At 50.2% G+C, this 18,613-nt stretch overlaps 1 protein-coding gene across 5 annotated transcripts; it reads left to right on the top strand.

The window, feature by feature from the left end:
- Window positions 1-1,139: 1,139 nt before the first annotated feature.
- Window positions 1,140-18,612, top strand: TCEA2 (transcription elongation factor A2). Of its 5 annotated transcripts, none has more exons than XM_087749899.1 (10): window positions 1,149-1,353; window positions 4,077-4,139; window positions 4,809-4,914; window positions 6,387-6,477; window positions 12,549-12,682; window positions 14,149-14,205; window positions 14,993-15,147; window positions 15,489-15,635; window positions 17,628-17,699; window positions 18,317-18,612. In XM_087749899.1, the coding sequence occupies exons 1-10, from the start codon at window positions 1,285-1,287 to the stop codon at window positions 18,323-18,325; spliced, it is 903 nt and encodes a 300-aa protein (XP_087606025.1). In that variant the 5' UTR covers window positions 1,149-1,284; the 3' UTR covers window positions 18,326-18,612. The 5 variants fall into 5 exon arrangements, with proteins under 5 accessions (XP_087606029.1, XP_087606025.1, XP_087606026.1 ...); XM_087749900.1 differs by lacking the exon at window positions 18,317-18,612 and adding an exon at window positions 2,703-2,916 and having other exon boundaries at window positions 1,214-1,353; window positions 17,628-18,307; XM_087749902.1 differs by lacking the exon at window positions 18,317-18,612 and adding an exon at window positions 2,830-2,916 and having other exon boundaries at window positions 1,305-1,353; window positions 17,628-18,307.
- The last annotated feature ends 1 nt before the right edge of the window (window position 18,613 follows it).

Raw genomic sequence — 18,613 nt, 5'->3', positions numbered from 1 at the left:
GCTAAACTCTGCCCTCGGTGACTCACTTGCCCTGGTTCCCCACACGGAATTCTGCAGCCTGAGGCCATACACAGCGCATCTCCAGGCTTTCACTTGATCTGCAGCCCCGCCGGGGCAGGACATGGCCGCTCTTTACCAGCACAGTCAGGGCCCTCTCCGAAACATCCATGCTTGGCGAGGGCTGCGAAGCCGGCTGTGCAGGAGGCATCGAAGTCCTCTCCCTGCCAGGAACCAGCTGGAGAGAGCAACAATATTCAGCAGAGTCCCAGGAGCAGACATTGCGCAGCTCCCGGGGGACACGCCGCCCTCGCACAGTGTACGAGTGCCACCTACAGGGGGGCTCCATGGTCCGGCCTGGGCACCCCCAAATCATCCCTACCCTCTTCACCCTTCTGTTAATTAGTCTGGTGTTCCTAAGGCTGCACTGGCCCGGCTGCATGGCCCCACATCGGGGTTTAGCCAGGCAGCAGGGCTAACCGCGGTGCTGAGGGCAACCCGCCGCCGCATCGCAGCCGCGGGCGATATCCCTGCTGTGCTCGGTCGCTGCTGGAGCTGCTTGCCTGGCCCAGAGCACTGCAGGGCCGCTGGCTCGAGTTGTCTTTCAGGTGGTGCTGGTGCTGCTGCCTGGGCTGCGGCGGCTCCATCGGGATGCGCTCACCTGGGGCTGGTGGAGGGGGCAAAGCGGGGCCCACCTGTGGCAGGGGCTGGGCAGGTTATAAAGGGCAGGGCTCCCTGCTCCCAGCCAGGTTGGGCTGTGTGTGGGGTGCAGTGGTGCCCAGGCCTCCGTGATGGGGAGCCACCCGGGGCCCAGCTCGGTGAGGGCAGCCTCTGCCTGGGGGATGCTGTGCCAGGCTGAGAGGCAGGCAGCGGCCCTGGCTCAGCTGCCGGTGGCCCACGACAACGCATTGGGACACGCGTGTAGTCTCTGCTGGCTCGGGGAGACCCCGAAACGGCACCGCGGGGGAGACCAGGGGAGCGACCGACCGCGGGGCTCCCCCTCCGCGCTCCGTTGCCGGCCCGTCAGGGCGGCGGCCTGCGGCTGCTGCGAGGATGGACTACAGCCCCCACAGTGCCCCGCGGCGGGGCAGGGCGGGCGCGGGGCACGCTGGGAGTTGTAGTCCCGGCGAGAGCCGGGAAAGAGGCGGGCGGGCGCCTGGAGAACTGCGAGTCCCATCGTGCCCCGCGCGCCGCCCGCCCGGACTGCGGTACCGGGGGCTGTGGTGGGCACCGGGCAACCGCCGCCGCCGCCAGCCCCCGGCCCCGGCAGCCGCGGGGAGCGGCGCGATGGGCGGGGAGGAGGAGATCGTACGCATCGCCAGGCGGCTGGACAAGATGGTGGCCAAGAAGAGCGCGGTGAGTGGCGGCGGCCGGGCACCCCGCAGCCCGGTTGGGGTGAGGGAGCCTCCCCGCCGTCCCCGGTTTCTGGTCTGGCAGCCGGGGCCTCCCTCTCAGCGGGGTCCCCCTCCTCGCTGCCGTGCTGTGGGACCCCCTGCTTCTCCCTCCGTGCCCGTTGTGAGGGGGCCTCCCCCTTCCCCGGCCCCATTTTGGGGGCCTCCCTCCCTGTGCAGCCCCCCGCCGTCATGGTGGCGGTGCAGACCCCCCCGTCACGGCGGGGTTCCCTCCCCGGCCCTGGCTGCAGCGGGGTGCTCTCCCTCTCCGTTCCCCATCTGTTGCAGTGCTGTGGGATCCACCCTGCTCCATCCCGCTGCCTGTTATTGGGGGGGGGGGGCGGCTCCATGTCCCCCCCATGGTGCTGTGGGACCCCCTCCTCCCCACCCCAGGCCTCAAGCACCCCCAGTCCCACAGCTCAGCACCCTGGGGCTCACCCTGTGCTGCCCACTGGGGTGTTCCCCCCCGGGGAGCATCCTCAGCCCTCGTCCCCTGTCCTGTGGGGAGCCCTGGGGAAGGGGGATCCCTGTGCGTGCCCCCCAGCGCTGGCCTGGGGCTCTGTCGTGCCCGCAAGGAAAACCCCAGTGCTTCTGTATTTGCCTCCTGCATCCCCATCCCATGCAAGAAGTGCTTCTGCTAATTCTCGCGTGGCCTTTGGAGCCTGGAGGGCTGGCCTTGCTGCTGTCTGCCCACCGGGGGTCTCGCAGGGTGTGACTGTCTGGGGGGGACAGCAGTGAGTATTTCCCTGCCTAACGGGACGCGTCTGCTGGGGCTCGTAGCAGTACAAACAGCGTCACGCAAGCGCCAAGGCAGCAGGCTGGGTGACAAGGGTTTGTGATGGAGGTAGGCTGCCCGTCTGTGTTTGGGGTGGGGGAGAGGGCTTTTGGGGCTGGGGAGGGCTGTGGGGGGTGGGAGGTGATGGGTGAGGAGGGGAAGGGGTTAGGGGAATGCGGTATTTGGGTGAGGGGATGCTGGGTGCTGTTGCTGCCTGAACTTTTGGATGCTGGACCAGCTCTGCCAGCTGCAGATAGGGGTGAGTGCTGGCACTGGTGTAGCTGTTGTAACAACCCAGGAAAGTGTGTTTGGGCTCAACCGCAGCCTGTCGTGTCTGTTCCCGTTGATGGCAGATTTTCAATGCCATTGTTCAAATAGGAAAGGAGCAACTTTGCAGAATTTGCTTCCAAGCTTCATTGAGAAAGAGGCAGCTTCTTAAATGAGCGGCATGCAATGTTTCCTCTTGGTTGGCATTTTATATGGTCCTGAACTGTAGCATGTTTATTGTACATCGGCTAATTTGCGAACTCTTCCTGCAGGATGGTTGCCTGGAGTACCTGTTTGTTGCTCTAGTTTTTGCATGGATCCCCATTTACTGCCATTGTGCCAAGTGGCTCCATTCCTGGTAACGGAGACAGGAATCACCCGGTCATTTTCTATGTTAAGGGCTGGATTTAATGCAGTCTGTTTGGCTGTTGGAGGAACGGAAAGGTGTGAAACTGCCCGAGTGGGAAGGCGCTCGTTCCGGATATGGTAATGTGTGGTTTATGCTGGTGTGAGTTTCTTGTGTGCATGCTGAAAGCTTTGACTCCGCTTTGATTTGGCTTTCTCAGCATCTGTTCTGCAGGGTGGCACTGGCAGCTGGATTGCTTCCTCCAGTGCCTCGGAAACGGCCCTTCTGCATCGGGAGGACGGGATGCGAGGACAGGGTCTGTCAGTGCAGGCTGCTTTGCTTCTCTACAATCGAAGGCTCTGTAGGTCTTGTGCCGCAAGTGGGCTTGGAGTGGTTGGTGTTTTAAATGAGCTGTTAAATGTGAACAGTAGAAGGCCTTGTTTGATAGAAGGGGGATGGGAGGAAAGAGCCAGCAGAACGGAGACAGGCATACTCCAGGCTGTGATCTGCTGAGTGCTGCTGAAGGGAGACGAGTGTTTCTGTCCCTGCTGTTTCTCTGAGTGACTACGAATTTTAGGTATCTACAGATTGCCTAGTCAGATTTTTTTTTTCTGGATCTGGGTTCTGGGATGCAGAGCTGATGCTAGGAAACTTCATATAATGAGTTTCAAGTGACCAGCTCTTCAGCTTCACTGCTTGATGGCTTTGCTCCTGGTATCAGCTCTTGTACAGAGCAGGGTAGGGTATTAATACGAAAACTAGGAAAAAGCTACGTTAATTTTCATGCTGTAGAAAGAGTATACATTTAGCTCTGGCTCTGGACAGTGATTCTGAGCTTTAGGTGGGTGACTGAAGTTCTTGTAGCTATGCTAAATTGTTCTTGTGAGCTAATATCATTAATCAGGGCCCCCAAAATAGTGAGTTTGATAGTAGGATTGCTCCTGCAAGCCAAGTGGTGTGCTGAGGGGACAGTTGTGATTTGGAGTGTATTTTTCAGGTGTTAATAATGTTAAGGTTGCCAGGTAAGGCTAATAAGCTAATGCTGCAATTCTGCCATACACCAGCAAAAATCTGTAGTGCTCCAGTGCTCTTCTGTTTTGCCCATTCCAATATTTCGGGTGCCTCCAGACTGTAGGATTTACTGCCTGGCCGGAACAGCAATCCCAGCAGTAATCTTGCTGATGTTTTAGGGAAGGCTTGTTGGTGCTTTTCCCTTTCAACTTTCTGAATTTATTCCCAAGCTGCCGCATTTCTTTGCTAAAAGCTGAGGCACTCATTCTGTTTCTCTTTTCCTCTCCAGGATGGTGCAATGGATTTACTGAAAGAACTGAAAAGTATGCCTATGACTTTGGACTTACTGCAGGTGAGATGCAGAGTTAGGGTAAAAAGCTGAAGTCTGCATCTGGATGAGTTCAAAATATTGTTTAAATAAAGTTAATAGATTTCCTCTTACTTCTTGCCTCACTCAAAGCTTCAAAATAAACATTAAATCCAGAAAATAGTACTGGGCCTGGGTTTTGGACTGGGAATTAAATAGCTCTGGGCCACCACATGCTGCCTGAAACTTGTGCACAGCTGATGAGGCAAATGTGGGTAACTGCTCAAATCCTTTCTTAGGCTTCAAAGAGAGGAAAGACCAGGTTAAAGTAGCAAGCACAAAGGGCAGTCATGGGAGAAGTTATTTAAGTCTTTGTAATGGTGATATTCAGGACACTGGGGAGGTGTGAACAGAATTACAGTTCAGAGATTAAGATATGCATCTTGGATTTTTCCGCTCTAAGCTTGAGTGTCACTAATAGGTGTGCAGGGAGGGTATTTGTGGGCAGTTGGATGTCTAGCTTCTGAGCTGTTTGAGTAAGCTGGAGAGTGTCATCTTGCTCTTCCAAAGTTGTAAGGGGATAATCACTCTGCAAGTCCTTGGGTGCTTCATATCTTGGTCATTGCTTTGACTTTGTCGTGCTTATTTCTGATTTCAGTTAGTAACAAGTAACGAATCCGTTCTTGAATGATTCATTTGAATGTTCACTTGCAGTCCACCCGCATTGGGATGTCAGTAAATGCACTGAGAAAGCAGAGCACAGATGAAGAAGTGATATCGCTTGCCAAATCCCTCATCAAATCTTGGAAAAAACTTCTAGGTAAGAAAATCGGCATGTTCCTGTCACATTCAACTTGTGAAGGAGCTGGCTTCAGTGGGAGGCTGGGTTTCTCAGGAGAGCTTATCTATTGATCTGAATAGAATATTCTAGCAAATTGGCCTTTACAATTGCACCCACTGTCTTTCAAGTTTTGTCTCCTACCGTGCATTCCTCTAGATTTAGCTCCTGTTTAGCTAGCTCATCCTTGAAAGAGCATTGAAAGCTTCAGCGCTGTTCTTAATGTGTACCTGTCCGGATACTAATAAGCAGCATTATTTGTAGAAACAATATCTGCACTCTGAACCCTCCGCCCCCACTTGTGTGCTCTGTGGCATTAATACAGCGTGTGCTGTCAACCTTGTGCAACGGCTTGTAAAGAGAAATGCTGGAATGCGTTTTGGGTGATGAGTTGGAGAAGGACCGTAGTTTAACACCTTGTAGACAAATTCACATGGGCTGTTTCCTGCTGGGGAGCCTTTCATGGTGATGGATGCTGATAAGCAGAAGCTCGTAATTCTGTCTGAGAAATCTTGATGCTGATGTAGCACAGGCTAATGTCAAAATTACAGATGGAGGGATTACAAGCACTAAAACCATATTTACCTTTGGGATAAAAGAATGAGGCGTCTGCAGCACTGGGATTGGAAGGGCAGCTCTGTGTCCTGCTAGCAAGACCACGTGTCTCCCACTCTCTGCTTGTGGCAAAGCACCGCAATGTGAAATTCAAACACTCCTTATTTTTCAAACGGACCTTTTGGGCAGCTGTGTGTAAAAAGAACGAGAGGGACGTGGTGTTTGAGGCAAAGCAAAACGTGCAGCTGGCTCTAGTCTGCACCCCAGGGCTCCCCATTTCTTGATAGGCTAAACGGGTGTTCGCAGCCCTGTTTTCCTGTCCTGGCTGGGACTGTCACTTCCACGTTAGGGCTGATGTGTATTGGCTAGGCTGAGACAGTTTACCTCTGGGTCAAATTTGTTCTGTAATGTAATGAAAGTCCTCTCCAGGGTTGTGCTCTTGGCTTTCCACAGCACTCGGGAAACACTAGAAGTTATATTCCCAGAAGGACTAGCCTGTACTGGTCCTTCAGGTGGTGTTGGCTGGAAATGCTTTTACTGGAGCTTTAGAGAACTTGATCTAATCTGTACTCAGCAGCCAGGGTGTCCCTGAAAGAAACTTTTGTGATGAGGCATGTCTTGTGAGGAAGCTTATCTGCTAGGCAGGGAAGGCGATTGCTCTTTAGTTTGGTGAGGAAAGCTTTTGTTTGAATTAGTTTCTACTTAGAGGCAAGCAAAAGGTCTGTTGGAAAGCGAGGAAGGCCATAAAGGCGTTCTTTCTTCTGATTCTTTTTGGAGAATAATAACTTGCCTTAGGCCAACACTGTGTAGTGTTAAGGCATTGATTAGTGCATGCAGGGTTGTAGCGTGAAGGCCAGTTCTGAACCCTTTAGCATCCATTTCTCTTCTTTTGAATATAGATGCTTCTGAGGAAAAAAGTGAGGAGAAAAAGAAAAGCCTGTCCTTGCCAACATCTTCTTCGAAGGAGACTGGTAACTCAAGAGACCAAAGGTAATGTTTCCCTTTAGCAAAGATGATGCTGTTACAGAATTTGAATTTTTTTTATGATGCCTTACATTAATTTTTATTTTTAAGTGTCTGAGCTGGGAATTTTGCATAGTCAAATTCCTGGTCAGAAACGCCAAGAGTCTAGATTTCTTCAGAGATGATCTGTGTGGTGTTTTTAATAAATTGGAACACAGAAATAAACATCTACAAATACAGTGGCTTTAGTGAGTTTTTTGGTTTTATTAACATCTTATTTCATGTTTTTCTACTCTTGGTTAGGTGTTGATTTTTCTACTAGTAAGACATTTCTCTGTTCTTGTGTGTTGCGTTTTTATATATTTTTGCTTATTTCTAACTTTGAACTCCTTAGAATGAAGATTATTTTTGGCCTTTGCAATTTCAAGTGATGGATGGGGTTGATTCATACATCACTACAGTAAAACTTCCATTTCTTTCTCCTCTTCTCGACAAGTCCCAGCAGAAGTCCTCTTTTCACTCTAGGCTGAAGTCCACCCACCTGGCAGGTCTGCTGCGTGCTTGCTCCTTGCCATGCCTCGGATGTTGCATCCCGTTTCCGCTGGCTGTGACCGTGCTTTCCAAGGCCTTGAGTGGAGGCAGCGATCAAAGGGGAGGGGGCAAATGCGATTTAAAGCTTTGTTTCAGAGGCGAGAGACTTCTGTTGGCCTCAGATCCCAGGAGGGTGTGTGCTTCATAGGTTTGAGCCCCAAGTGATTTAGCCAATTTCCCAAGCTTGCCAGAAGATTTAGAGTATTAAGGCTGTAGTCCTACTGGTTTGCAGGCCCTTCCACGTTTGCAGCCTGTCGCTGTTGGTCACTTTCTTGTCGCTCTACCCTTTGCTTTTCCTTTTTTGCTCAGATGTCTCAAGGCTGGACGCTTTGGTGTGAGCCTTTGCAGCTCTACACAGAGCTGCTGGTGGAGAAGGTTGCTGATGCTGAGCTACATGACTTTGACTTGCATCTTTGGTTATCTCACTTGCATAAAATGTGAAAAAGGATTTGCTGAGTATTGCAATGAAAGTACTGGGGAGACTTCACAGCCAGAATTGAGTCTCATAGTGATCTCTAGATCCGTGTGTTTGACACATCCAGCAGCAGTCTGGTGTGTGACAGCGGTATGTGGGTAAGAGCAGTAGGACGGAGTCTCCCAGTTGCTGTTTCCTTTTGTCCCATTGAGAGGAGATGAGGGTTGGAGGCCAAAGAGCAGTCAGCAGTAGCGGAGAAGGGGTTGCTTTGTAAGCTGAGAGAGTTGGTCTGAGCAGTATCACTGGCCTTGTGATGCAAATACCTTCTCTTCATGATCCTCCTACTCCAAAGTGCAGACTGGTCCTGCCTTCCCCAGGGTGTGGACACAGGAAGGATCTGTTGTAGGGCTGATGAGGGTAGGAACTGAGTCACAGTAAGAGCCTTTATGCATGCCCTTACTGGTAAAGGGAGGCAGATTTCCCTCCAGGGCAAGGGCAGAAGCCTGCATGGAAGGACTTGTTGGCTGTTCCTGATGGGGAAAGGAGAAGGCAAGCATTACTGACTTGGCTGGTACTGCTCGAGCCGGGAACTAGCATTGCTGAGCCAGGAACTAGCATTGCCGTTCAAAGAAAGGGAAGCTTCTGATTTAACCTCGGGCAAATTGACCTTGGGAATGCGGAGCCTGGAGGGAAAGGAGCGTGAGGCATTCCCTGGGCACAGTGGCGGTAGGCACTTGGTGAGCAAAATGAATGGGCCTGCTAGGACATCTGGCTTGGAGGCTGAGGCTTGTAGTAATTTCACTTGGAATAGGATCCTGGCTGTAGGTAGAGAGGCAAAACCTCACTGTCTCCGTGCTTTTTCGGACAGTTACCATGGGGTACGTGGAGTGGAGCTTTCTGGCTTGTGCTTCTAACCCTCCCCTGTGCCTTGAGGATGTGCTGCACCTACTGCAGGTTTTTTTTTTTCCCTTGATGCTTGCTTGCTTTCTTTTTTTTTTTTTTCTTCCATCTTCTGAATGGCAAAGCATCCCCTTGGTTATGCGGGATAAACAGAAGCAAATGGATTAGCTTAGCATAGGCAGGCAGAAGTGGCTAGATCCTGGTGTCAGTTTGTTGAGCCAGGCTCTCTTTAGAGACAGAAATGCTTATTCTCCAGTGCTGCAAAATATACTACTAATCTGCCTTGGCACAAAAAAGATTTATTAGCAGTGAAGAGTCTTTGTTCTTTGAAGCACAGGCTGTGATGAAGGGAGTCTGACTAGTTGCTCAGTGTGCGATAGCTGGTTCAGATGAGGCTGCTATCAAGACACCAAAGAGATCAGCTTGTATTCAGATATTTCAGCCACTTAGTCTGATAGATTTTGGCTGGGCCTTCCTCTTCTGTCAGGGAGAAATACTTGAATAGCTCTTGGCCTGAAACTTGTCTTGCTTTCTGGAGCACAGATGTAGAAATCCCTCTGTAGCGACTAGAGAGCGAGACCTGAAGGCTCCGAGCCAGCCAGTGTGGAGCTGGCACCTGTGAAGTTATATGCTGCATTACTGTAATCCAAAGCATATTCTGTTGTGCTGTAGTATTTTAGACCATCAGTGTAGTACATTTTAATGGGCTATGTCTAATGTTTCTCTATCTCTGGCAGCATGAGCTTTTTCTTTTCCAGGATTCTCTAAACTGCCTTTATTAGGAGGTTTTGGATCTGTGGCCTGCGTTCAGCTCTTCTGTGGGATTTTCTTCCAGTGCAGCCCTGAGTTCTGCTTGCAGTCCCTAGCTGTTGCTTTGTTACCGTTTAGTTCCAGCATAGCCTTTTTTATGTATAAACTTTTGTTGCCTGGATAGATTTACAAGTTCTTTCTCCTGTTTAACAGGAACAGTGTGAACCACAATGATTTCCTGAAATAAGTCTCCTAGGTGTGTTTGAGGTCTATTTCCCAACTATTCAGATTATAAACTAACTTCTAAAGCTTAATAAAGAACTTTCTGTGCAGTCTTTGGAATGGCTGAGAAGTCTGTTTCATCTAATGTGTGAGTGATCAGTTGTCATCTCAGGGCATGTATGACATGTATGTGCATGTAGGCGAATATGTCTTTACTCATCAGCTAACAGAAGTGGGATAACCATGCATCTTGTCTGGCTTTTTTCCACCTCCAGGGAATAAACATCTAAATATTTAAGACGATAGCATTTGCAGATAGAACCTTCCTGAAAATCAAGTATTGCCTGTGCGAACATTAAAGGCCTGACTTTAAGTATTGAATGGGGTGAAGGTCAGTGGTGAGAGTTCACACGCAGTGTTTTGCTCTAGGAGTCCTTAGCATCACTGCTGCTTGCAAAACGAGACAAAAGTTAAAGCTAGAAGAGCTCTCAGGAAAGCTTCTCCTGCCACCCCGTCCCAGGACAGCACAACCTCTGCCCAGGCGGTCCCCGACAGGCCTTTCTCTAAGCTGCTCTTGAACAATCCTAAAAACCCTCAGGGTAAGGCATTTCCACAGCTGCCCTTGGCAGTATCTTCTAATTCATAACTCACCTTTACAATTCGAAACTTACTCTCAATCAAAACCTGTCTTGCTACGACCGTTTCTTCATGCTTTTGTCTTTAGCAAGTATGGAGGATTTTTCCTGCTGTCCTCCTTTGTAACCAGTTTTCCGGTATTTCAGGACTTGTCTCCTCTAAGTCTTCCCTGCCCGAAACCACTCCAATTCCTTCAGTCTTTTATTGTAGGTATGTTTTCTAGGCTTTTTGCCTTTGTCCTTTGGGAAGTCTCCTTTTTTCCAAACTGTTTTATGCAACATGATCAGCTGTGACTTTTAGATGAGTTATTCCCGAGTTGTGTATGCTTTGCTATATACACCCCCATGCATGCTGCCTGTGATCTGTGCATAGCTGCTTAAGCAGAAAAGTACCTGATGGCGATTTGTAAATCCCAGATGGGAGAAGATCATAATCTAATTGATTATTTGCAAGCTAAGTTGTCTCTTTTTTTTGTAATATGTGCAGTGTAAATCCTATTGAACGTTTTGAGCTGTTTGGACACAAATCTCTTCCTTAATAGCCTCTCGCAGTGCTGACCAGTAAAACTAGCTGGTAAAAGTGTTTTTATTCAGCTACTGGTCAAAGGGAAACACATTAAGCTCCCAATATAATCTTCCTCACAGAGTACATCTACTTCATCTGAGCAAGAAATTAATCTCCTGCTATGGTTTGAGCTGAACAATTTGCCGAAGGTGCGCTGGTGGATGCTTCTTAAAAGGGCCTGGCGAGGTTTTGAACTGCACAAATCCAGTAGCCCTAACGATGATCTACAGGCTTTGAGGCACTGCAGAGCCAGACTGGATTTGAACTTAGCAGCAGCAGGGTCTCCCAGGACAAGTCCCTGAAGTTGTCTGGCTCAGTTTGTGCGGCAGCAGATTCCGAAGGTTTCCAGCTTAGCGCTGCTTTGCTGTGGGCTGACTAATCCCTTCCAGGACAGTGTAGTGGAAGTGCCTGTTCGTAACAGATTTATTTTTGGTAGCAAAGAACTGGCAGTAGTGACCCAGCTTAGCAGCAATTGTCAAGCCACTTGGATCTTCAAGGAGATGTTGCCAGTATGGCATGGGTGAAATATCAGGGTTTCTCTTCCCCCCGCCCCCCCCCCCCCCCCGTCTCTTACTGCATTAATGTTACCAGGCATTGGCCATAAATACAGTGCATTTAGTGGCCCAAACACCAAAGTCAGAGCAATCTTTGCTGAAAAATTTGCTGTTCTGCTGCCTAGGTTTAAGGGGGTGGGAGGGAAGCTCTATAAAATCATCTGGGAATCATAATAGCCCAAATCTTTTACCAGGAGTATTTGCAGGGCTAACTAACTCTACACGCAGATGTTGGGCTTTATGGGCAAGATGTCTCAATGCTGTGGTTGTACACCCAGCTGAACTGCTCAGTGAAGTTACTTCTCCGGCACGCAGACCTCACGGTGGTGCGTGCAAGCCCAGCCTGTGCAGTGATGCCTGTGCAGTGATGCCTGTGCAGTGATGCCTGTGCAGTGATGCCTGTGCAGTGATTCTGCCTGCCCACATCGTGCAGGGATGGTGCAGGCGGGTCCGGGCGGTGATTCTGTGCCTTCAGTCCCTCCAGCCAGCTCCCCTGGCCGATGACCTGAGGCAGCCACAGGAGGGAGGTGTTTGCATTCCCTTGCTTGTGCCCATGATTGCTTGCAGGTAGAAATGAAGTGATTTTTGTGAGTGAAGCAGTATTAGTCCTGTGCCAGCCTGGCACCTGTGCAAACCGTGTGTGGTTGTGTAGGGGTGCTCATCTGTGAGATGAGTAATCGAAGAATCTTGTCCAGATTACAGGAAAAAGGAAGATCCTTTTATGTGTTACACTTTGTTTTTTTAATATCAGAGCTGAAGGAGCCATTTTCTTTCTTTTCCTTAGCATGCCAGCTCCTTCTTCTGGAGAGGCTAGTGCTGGATTTCTGCCCCAGAAGGCAGCGTGCTGCACTCCTTGCTGGCTACAGAGAGCTAAAGCGCTTTTCTCTTTTTTGTTTAGCTGTTCTCTTTCCTGCTGTTGACATCTTGGTAGTAAAGGATGTGAGATGAGGAGCCAGCTCCAGCACCTGCTGAGATTAACCTTACTGGTGCCTTCTGCTCCTTTTCCGCTGAGAGCAGTTACGGACTTTGCGTCCTGTGAAGTGGGAGAGGAATAAAGTACTGTGCATCTGCGCACTGCACTACCAGACTGAGAGAGTGCTGATGGTCTTGGCAAGTCCTGAGTATATTTGAGTTACTGATGGTGTCCGACGGCTTCGTAACATTTTCACGTGATGGCTGGTGGTGCAGCAGTTGTGTTCAATAACAGAAGTCGGTTGGCAGGCCTGCTTTGTGGATTAAACCCTCCATTTACAGCCAGCAGACTCCACAGGAGAGCTCGTATCGGGGTTGATGGTGTTGGTTCCTGTATTGCGCTATATGCTGATGGGGACATGTCTTTGCACTGTTTTCCTCTGACTGGTTTTGTATTATGATTAACAGGATGCTTGGCCACATACCTGCTGATCCCTTCTCTGCTCTCAGTGACCCGAACTGAGACATTCTGACAGGTGAAGTTTCTCTTTTAGCTCCAACAAAAGGCAGGAGCCTCCGAAGACTCCGACCACCCCTAAAATCACCACCTTCCCTCCGGCACCCGTCACCTGCGATGCTGTCCGCAACAAATGCAGAGAAATGCTGACAACAGCTCTACAGGCTGATGGTAAGTGCTGGGGGAAACCCTGCATTGCCTGAAGTGCTTCACAGCTCCTGGTGCATTCTGACAGACCTCTGCATGGAGGTCAGCGCCAGCTCCTCTTAGATACGCTCTTCTGGAGCAGCCTTGTCAATGGATTATTGCCATTGCCTTGGTCTAGCCGCTGGTCACCCCTTTGCCAGACTGGCTGGCATTGCAGTGTTTATACACTTGCTATAAAGTGTCTATAAACCTGGTTTGAACCAGAGGCAGGGTGATGTGTCAGGCAACGGCTGCGAAGAACATGGGGTCTGCTGCTCTGCAGCCTGGGGTGGTCTGGCCAGAAGTTTCATCTTCAGGTGTGCAGGTATTTGCTTCCCTTTCTAGGTCTCAGTTTTGTCTGATTGCTGTAAAGTGAAGCTGTCATCTCTGCTGACCCTTGGGGCACAAAATGAAGCTGTAACTCAATACATGGAATTTGTTGGTAATGGTGCTTATGCCAGTCGCCATCTGCTCTTAGACTCCCCTGCCCATGCAAAGCAGAGCCCCTTAAATACCGCGGTCCTCTGTGGATCTGGGGTGGAATAGGTCTCTTTTGCACTCAGGCTGTGCCATCTGAAATGAGTCAACTGCAGGTGCTCAGCATCTCCAAAAGTCAGATTTTAAACACCTCAAGCTGAACATGTGCTTGCATCCAAATTGCAGATCCCTTTAGCAAATTGGGATCTAAGCACTGCAGAGTTTTATTAATTTGGAGCCAAGGAATGTAGATGGCAGATGGAGAAGTTCACAAAGTCTTTATTTCTAGCCTTCTTGTACGCGTGCATGTGTTTATATATATGCTGCATCAAATACTTTGTGTAACTTAGAAAAACCCTTTCCACATGAAGTTTGGGAAATGGTCCCCTCAAGTCTTTTGCTAAGCTCATCCCTCTTCCCCGCTTTATGGCGTTGGTTACCATACCCAGTGTCCAAACTCATAGCAGTTATTGCACTCTGTACGATGCTGTTTAATTGGCAAGAAGTGCGTGAAAGAGGAGGGGAGGGGCAGGCAGGGTCCTGAGCTGAGAAGAGCAATGAAGGCTTGACTCCGATGCTGCATGCTTTTGGGCCCTGCCAGATTGTTGGTCTGAGTAGAGCTACTTCTCACTGACGTTGGTATCTGAGACTCAATTCCTGCCTGTGTATGTTTGATTTTAACTATTCCAAGAATATACTGGATCTTTTGGGGGCCAGGTTCTTGTTAGCTTTGTCTAGTGCGGTCCATCTCCTAGAGAGGCGAGGACATAGACTGGCTGGATTGGTCTGTTTTCATCATTGCCCTCTTCAAAAGGGCCAAAGGGTAGCTAGAGCGAAGACCAAGATGCTGTTTGATGGAAGGAGCATGTAAATCAAAATAGCAAATTATCTAGATTTGTATCTCAGAAATACTGAGCCTGGGGCCCCCTTGCCTGGTTGGAAGTCATGGACCTCGTGTTTCTCTTGTCTTACAGATGACTACGTTGCCATTGGCGCTGACTGTGAGCACATAGCAGCCCAGATTGAAGAATATATCCTTACAGTACGGGGCTTCCTCAAGGGCCTGCATGCCTCAGGCCGTGAAATTAATGTGCTCAGAGGAAAAATGGGACAGTCTGTCTTTACATAAATGTTCTGCTGCAGCTCTGCTTGTCAGGGCTCTGCGTCTGGTTCCAGCTCTGCTTGGTTGAGTCCTGGGTCACTAAGGAACCACCAGTGTGGTGGTAGAGCTCAGGGCAGACCCCTTGCTGGTGTGATGGACACGGTTATTTCCTTCCTGTTCGCACCATAATGGACCGTAATTCCCAGTTTGTCCTTCCCATAAAAATGCTATTTCCTGCTCTCGGCTCTGCTTCCAAATACATGCAACTCCCCTGTGCCTCCCTGGTGAGGAGAGTGTGCTGATAGAGACACAAGGAATGGGAAGGATGGAGCCGTGAGGATCAAGTTGCATGTTGATTTGAGATAAACCAGGAGTTTGGGTTGGGGGCTGTGGGGTAGGAGGTGCAGCTGGGCTCTTAGTGGAGGGTTTTGTGGCTACCTTGCTGAGAGAAAGAGCAGGTTGAAGAACCTGAGCATAACCAAAAATAAAGATTACTTCTGGCACAGTGAAAAAGCCAGAACTGAAAGCCTGAACTCTGGGATTGTATAAGCCTGCTCTCAAATCCAGCATTAACCTCCCAGAGCAGACACTGCTGTTGGGTCCCAGCACCCTCATCTCTGTCCTGGCAGGGAGTAACACCGCCTGCTATTCACGAGTGGTATAGAAAGTGCTTGGAGGCCTCTGGGTTGATTGCAGACTCCTTGACTGCCATGTACGCATATACCAAGATGTCAAGAACACTGACATGAAATACAAAAACCGAGTGAGGAGCCGCATCTCGAATCTGAAGGACTCCAAAAATCCTGAGCTGAAAAAGAATGTGCTGTGTGGGGCAATTACCCCCGAGCAGATTGCAGTGATGACCTCGGAGGTGAGGACGCCCGAGGAGCAGGGTTTGCTTCTTACAGGGGATGTGTCTTGTGGTTTAGCTTGAAGCAAAGGGCTGGTCTGCTGCCAGCGTTGCTGATTTCTCAGCAGCCGCTGCCAGAGCACATGGGGAGCGAGCTAGCGAAGGGGTTTGCAATGTGGAGAGTAGTCTGCTGGGCCTTCAGATCATCACAGGGGCCTAGGTATGAACCAGAAACCGGGAATGAAAGGCTTTCTGTCTTAATACTCATCTGTTAGGCTACCCTGTCCTGTTGACTCTTTCTGCTGTAGTGGGTGTGGTGGTAAAACTGGACAGATGTGATTTTTATTGCTTTTTTTCGAAAGGAAATGGCCAGCAACGAGCTGAAAGAGATCAGGAAAGCCATGACAAAAGAAGCAATCCGGGAGCATCAGATGGCCAAGACAGGAGGGACGCAGACTGACCTCTTCACCTGTGGGAAATGCAAGAAGAAGAACTGCACCTACACCCAGGTTGGTCTTCCTGCTCCTACGGCCTCCACACCGGTGACCTCTGCATGGGACATGGTCCGTCACGGTCACGAGCTCTTACTGCTCTCTGACAGGCCCTGCAGCACGGCACAAATCTTGCCACTGGTGGAGAGAACCTTTTTGTACACTTGAGGCTCTCTAAAATGTGCAGCTTTTGCACAAGGATTTTGCACACGTTTCCTTGGAGCTTGTGTAACTTTTTTTTTTGGCTCATTTGTACAAGAGCAGGGGTTATGTGGCACCAAGGAAGCTTTCAGAAGTACAGCCGTGCTGCTTGCTGTGCAGGTCGGGAGAGCTGCACGTTGAAAGCAGGTGCTGGGAATCTGGAGATTCAGACAAGAAAGGAGTGGGTAGTGTAGAGCAGAGAGACTGCAGAAACCGAGGCAGGCATGTTGATGGTATTAAAATTGCAAATTAAGAATGTAGATAAGCTGTGGCTGGTCAAATCCCAACTTATTTAAAATCAAACAGCATGAAACAGGTGAAACATAAGGAATAACAAAGCAGTGATGTGAGCAGGCAGAGGGGATTTTTCTCTTCGATGGACAGCTGCTGGAAGCCTTGCACATTACCAGTGCTTTTTATTTCCCATGTTTGCGCCAGGCATCTGGAGATAAATGTGCCTTTGCTGTGAGTCAGTGTTTTAGAATGTGCAGATACCCAAAAATGCACCAACAGCCACGCGATTGCTACTGAGTGGGCACGCACAAACTGTGTGTGCAAGTGTGGAGTGAAACGCCTTCGTACGCTTGGACGTGACGTGCAAATGCAGCTGCGAGCCAGGCGGCTGGCTGGGGGTTTTCCTTTGGCTCAGCAGCCGCCTTGCATCCCGCGGGCTGGCTCAGGCGGGAAGCCTCGCTCTGCAAGCGCGTCCCAGTAAGGCAGCTGGAAGCGCTGCCCGGGCTGTCGCTCGCCTCGGCAGCACGTGGGACTCTGTCTCCACCTGGAGTGGACTGGAGTCCGACTGCCTGGAATTGGGGCAGGTGACAACGGTGTCTTCTAAATAGAAGTATCGGAAGGTTTTCTGTGTTTTTATTAGTTTTCCAGTGAAATTGCTGTTTGGTGACTGAGATGTTGTAAGTTCCAAGTAGATGAACTGGCAATTATGAAATTGTTCGAAACCAGGCAGTAATGTTGGGTGAGAATTACAGAATTTAGCTTTCCAGCATGCTTGCAAAACACACTTAATTTGCATCGTGCAAATACTGTGACTCTTGCATATTGGGTAATTACACATGTAGATCACCATAATTACCCCCTGACATAGTTCTGCTGTCTAACTTGCACAGGGAGTCCTGGTATTTTCAGTGTAAATCTGCCTTGTGGTATTCAAATGCCATGAAAATCTGATTTTTAGCAAAGTATGTGTTTCTGGCAAGAGCCAGTCAGAGGCAGCAGTCACATCTGGGTTAAATATCAGCGTTCCTTAATGGCTCAAATACAAACCAGACTGGAAATGTGCAGAACCTGGTAACCCAGAGTGTGTTCCTGTGAGGCCAGGATGTAGGACTGGTCTGTAAATGGGAATGGCTTGAGTGCTTTTTTATGTGTTGCTGTGGAGCTCGATGGGCCGAGGGTTTTGTCCTCTCGCCGCCGGCTGCATCGCTTCCCAGGGGACAGTACAGGGAGGGAGTGCCCGTGGGTATGGCCACCTCCGGAGTCACCCACAAGGAATGGGCAGCAGAGAGGGGTGAGGAGGGAAATCTGCCCCAAACCATGTCAGCCTGGTAGTGTCAGGCTGGAGAAGGGTCACAAGATGTGCGTAGAGGTGTGTATCTGTGTGTGAAACAACAACCGGACTCATTTTCCAGGGAAGCTCCTTTTGCCCTCCCAAGCCTCGGTCTCTCATTGATTTCTGACGATGTGACCACAGCACGAATGCCTGGTGGCCAGAGGGACAGGGAGCTCCCCGTGGCCCCCACGGGGCCATGTCTGATGATGCCTGGCTCTCATTTCCCTCGTGTCCTCCCCCAGGTGCAGACCCGCAGCTCCGATGAGCCCATGACCACCTTCGTCGTGTGCAACGAGTGTGGGAATCGCTGGAAGGTAGCGCACCAAGGATATTACTGGCACTGAGGGGTGTTAGGGTAGCTGCACCCACGATGCTGCAGATGCTTAGCTGCTGCCCTCAGAGGTGCTTGCCAAACGCTGACTGGCTCTAGCAAGTGATCTTTCCTCCCAGCACAGAGGCAAGAGCTCCTGGGTTCATCCCATCTCTGCAAACCAGCTGGGGTCAAGTCTCACTTTCGCATTCCCTGCCTCCCTCCTCACGTCCCCTCTTCTGCCATGACCAGCTTCCCGGTGCTTTCCGTGCTCCCTCTGCCCCCTGAGAGATGGTGGCGATGACAGTCGGGATTTTAAAACCGCTCTTTTATACCGCGCACAGAGCTCGGGGGCGAGCAGAAATCTCCCAGTCTATGGTGAGCAGAAACGGCACCGCTACCAAGTGCCAAAGAGCCACGGCTGAGAGATTCAAACGGGAGCTCTGTTTGCCCCTGCTCCAGGGGCCAAGCCCTGCCTCTGCAGAGCCCCCGAGCCCTTGCCAGCGTCAGAAACAAGACCATCACCTGGATCCCTGCCTTCTAGGCAGCACACACATGACCCGCAACTCCCCTTGGCAGTGAGGTTTTTCTAATCGGGGTTTAAACTCCCTTCTCTTGCAGTTCTGCTGATATGTGCCATGGCCCGAGAGCGGCAGCCAAACGCAGATCAGAGCGCAGCCTCCATACGCCAGCTCCCACGGCAATTGTGTATTGTGTCCCGAGTGAGTTTGCATTGTCACGTGCGGAGAGGCCTCTCTGCTTGGGCCTCCGGGGAGAGCCACAGCTGTGGGCGGACAGGTTGGCAGGAGAGCTCACTAAACACACTTAGTCGTTATTTTCTCATCTAAGCGAGTATGGTCACTTTTTCTTCAAAACTAATATTAAACATTTTTGTCAGTTTCTGACTTTTATTTGAAC

This window comes from Nipponia nippon, unplaced genomic scaffold (assembly GCF_047370975.1).
Source record: "Nipponia nippon isolate SJK-2023a ecotype South Korea unplaced genomic scaffold, ASM4737097v1 scaffold_13, whole genome shotgun sequence".
Classification (NCBI taxonomy): domain Eukaryota; kingdom Metazoa; phylum Chordata; class Aves; order Pelecaniformes; family Threskiornithidae; genus Nipponia; species Nipponia nippon.
Note: the sequence above shows the minus strand (reverse complement) of the source record. Positions and strands in the feature narration are given on the sequence as shown.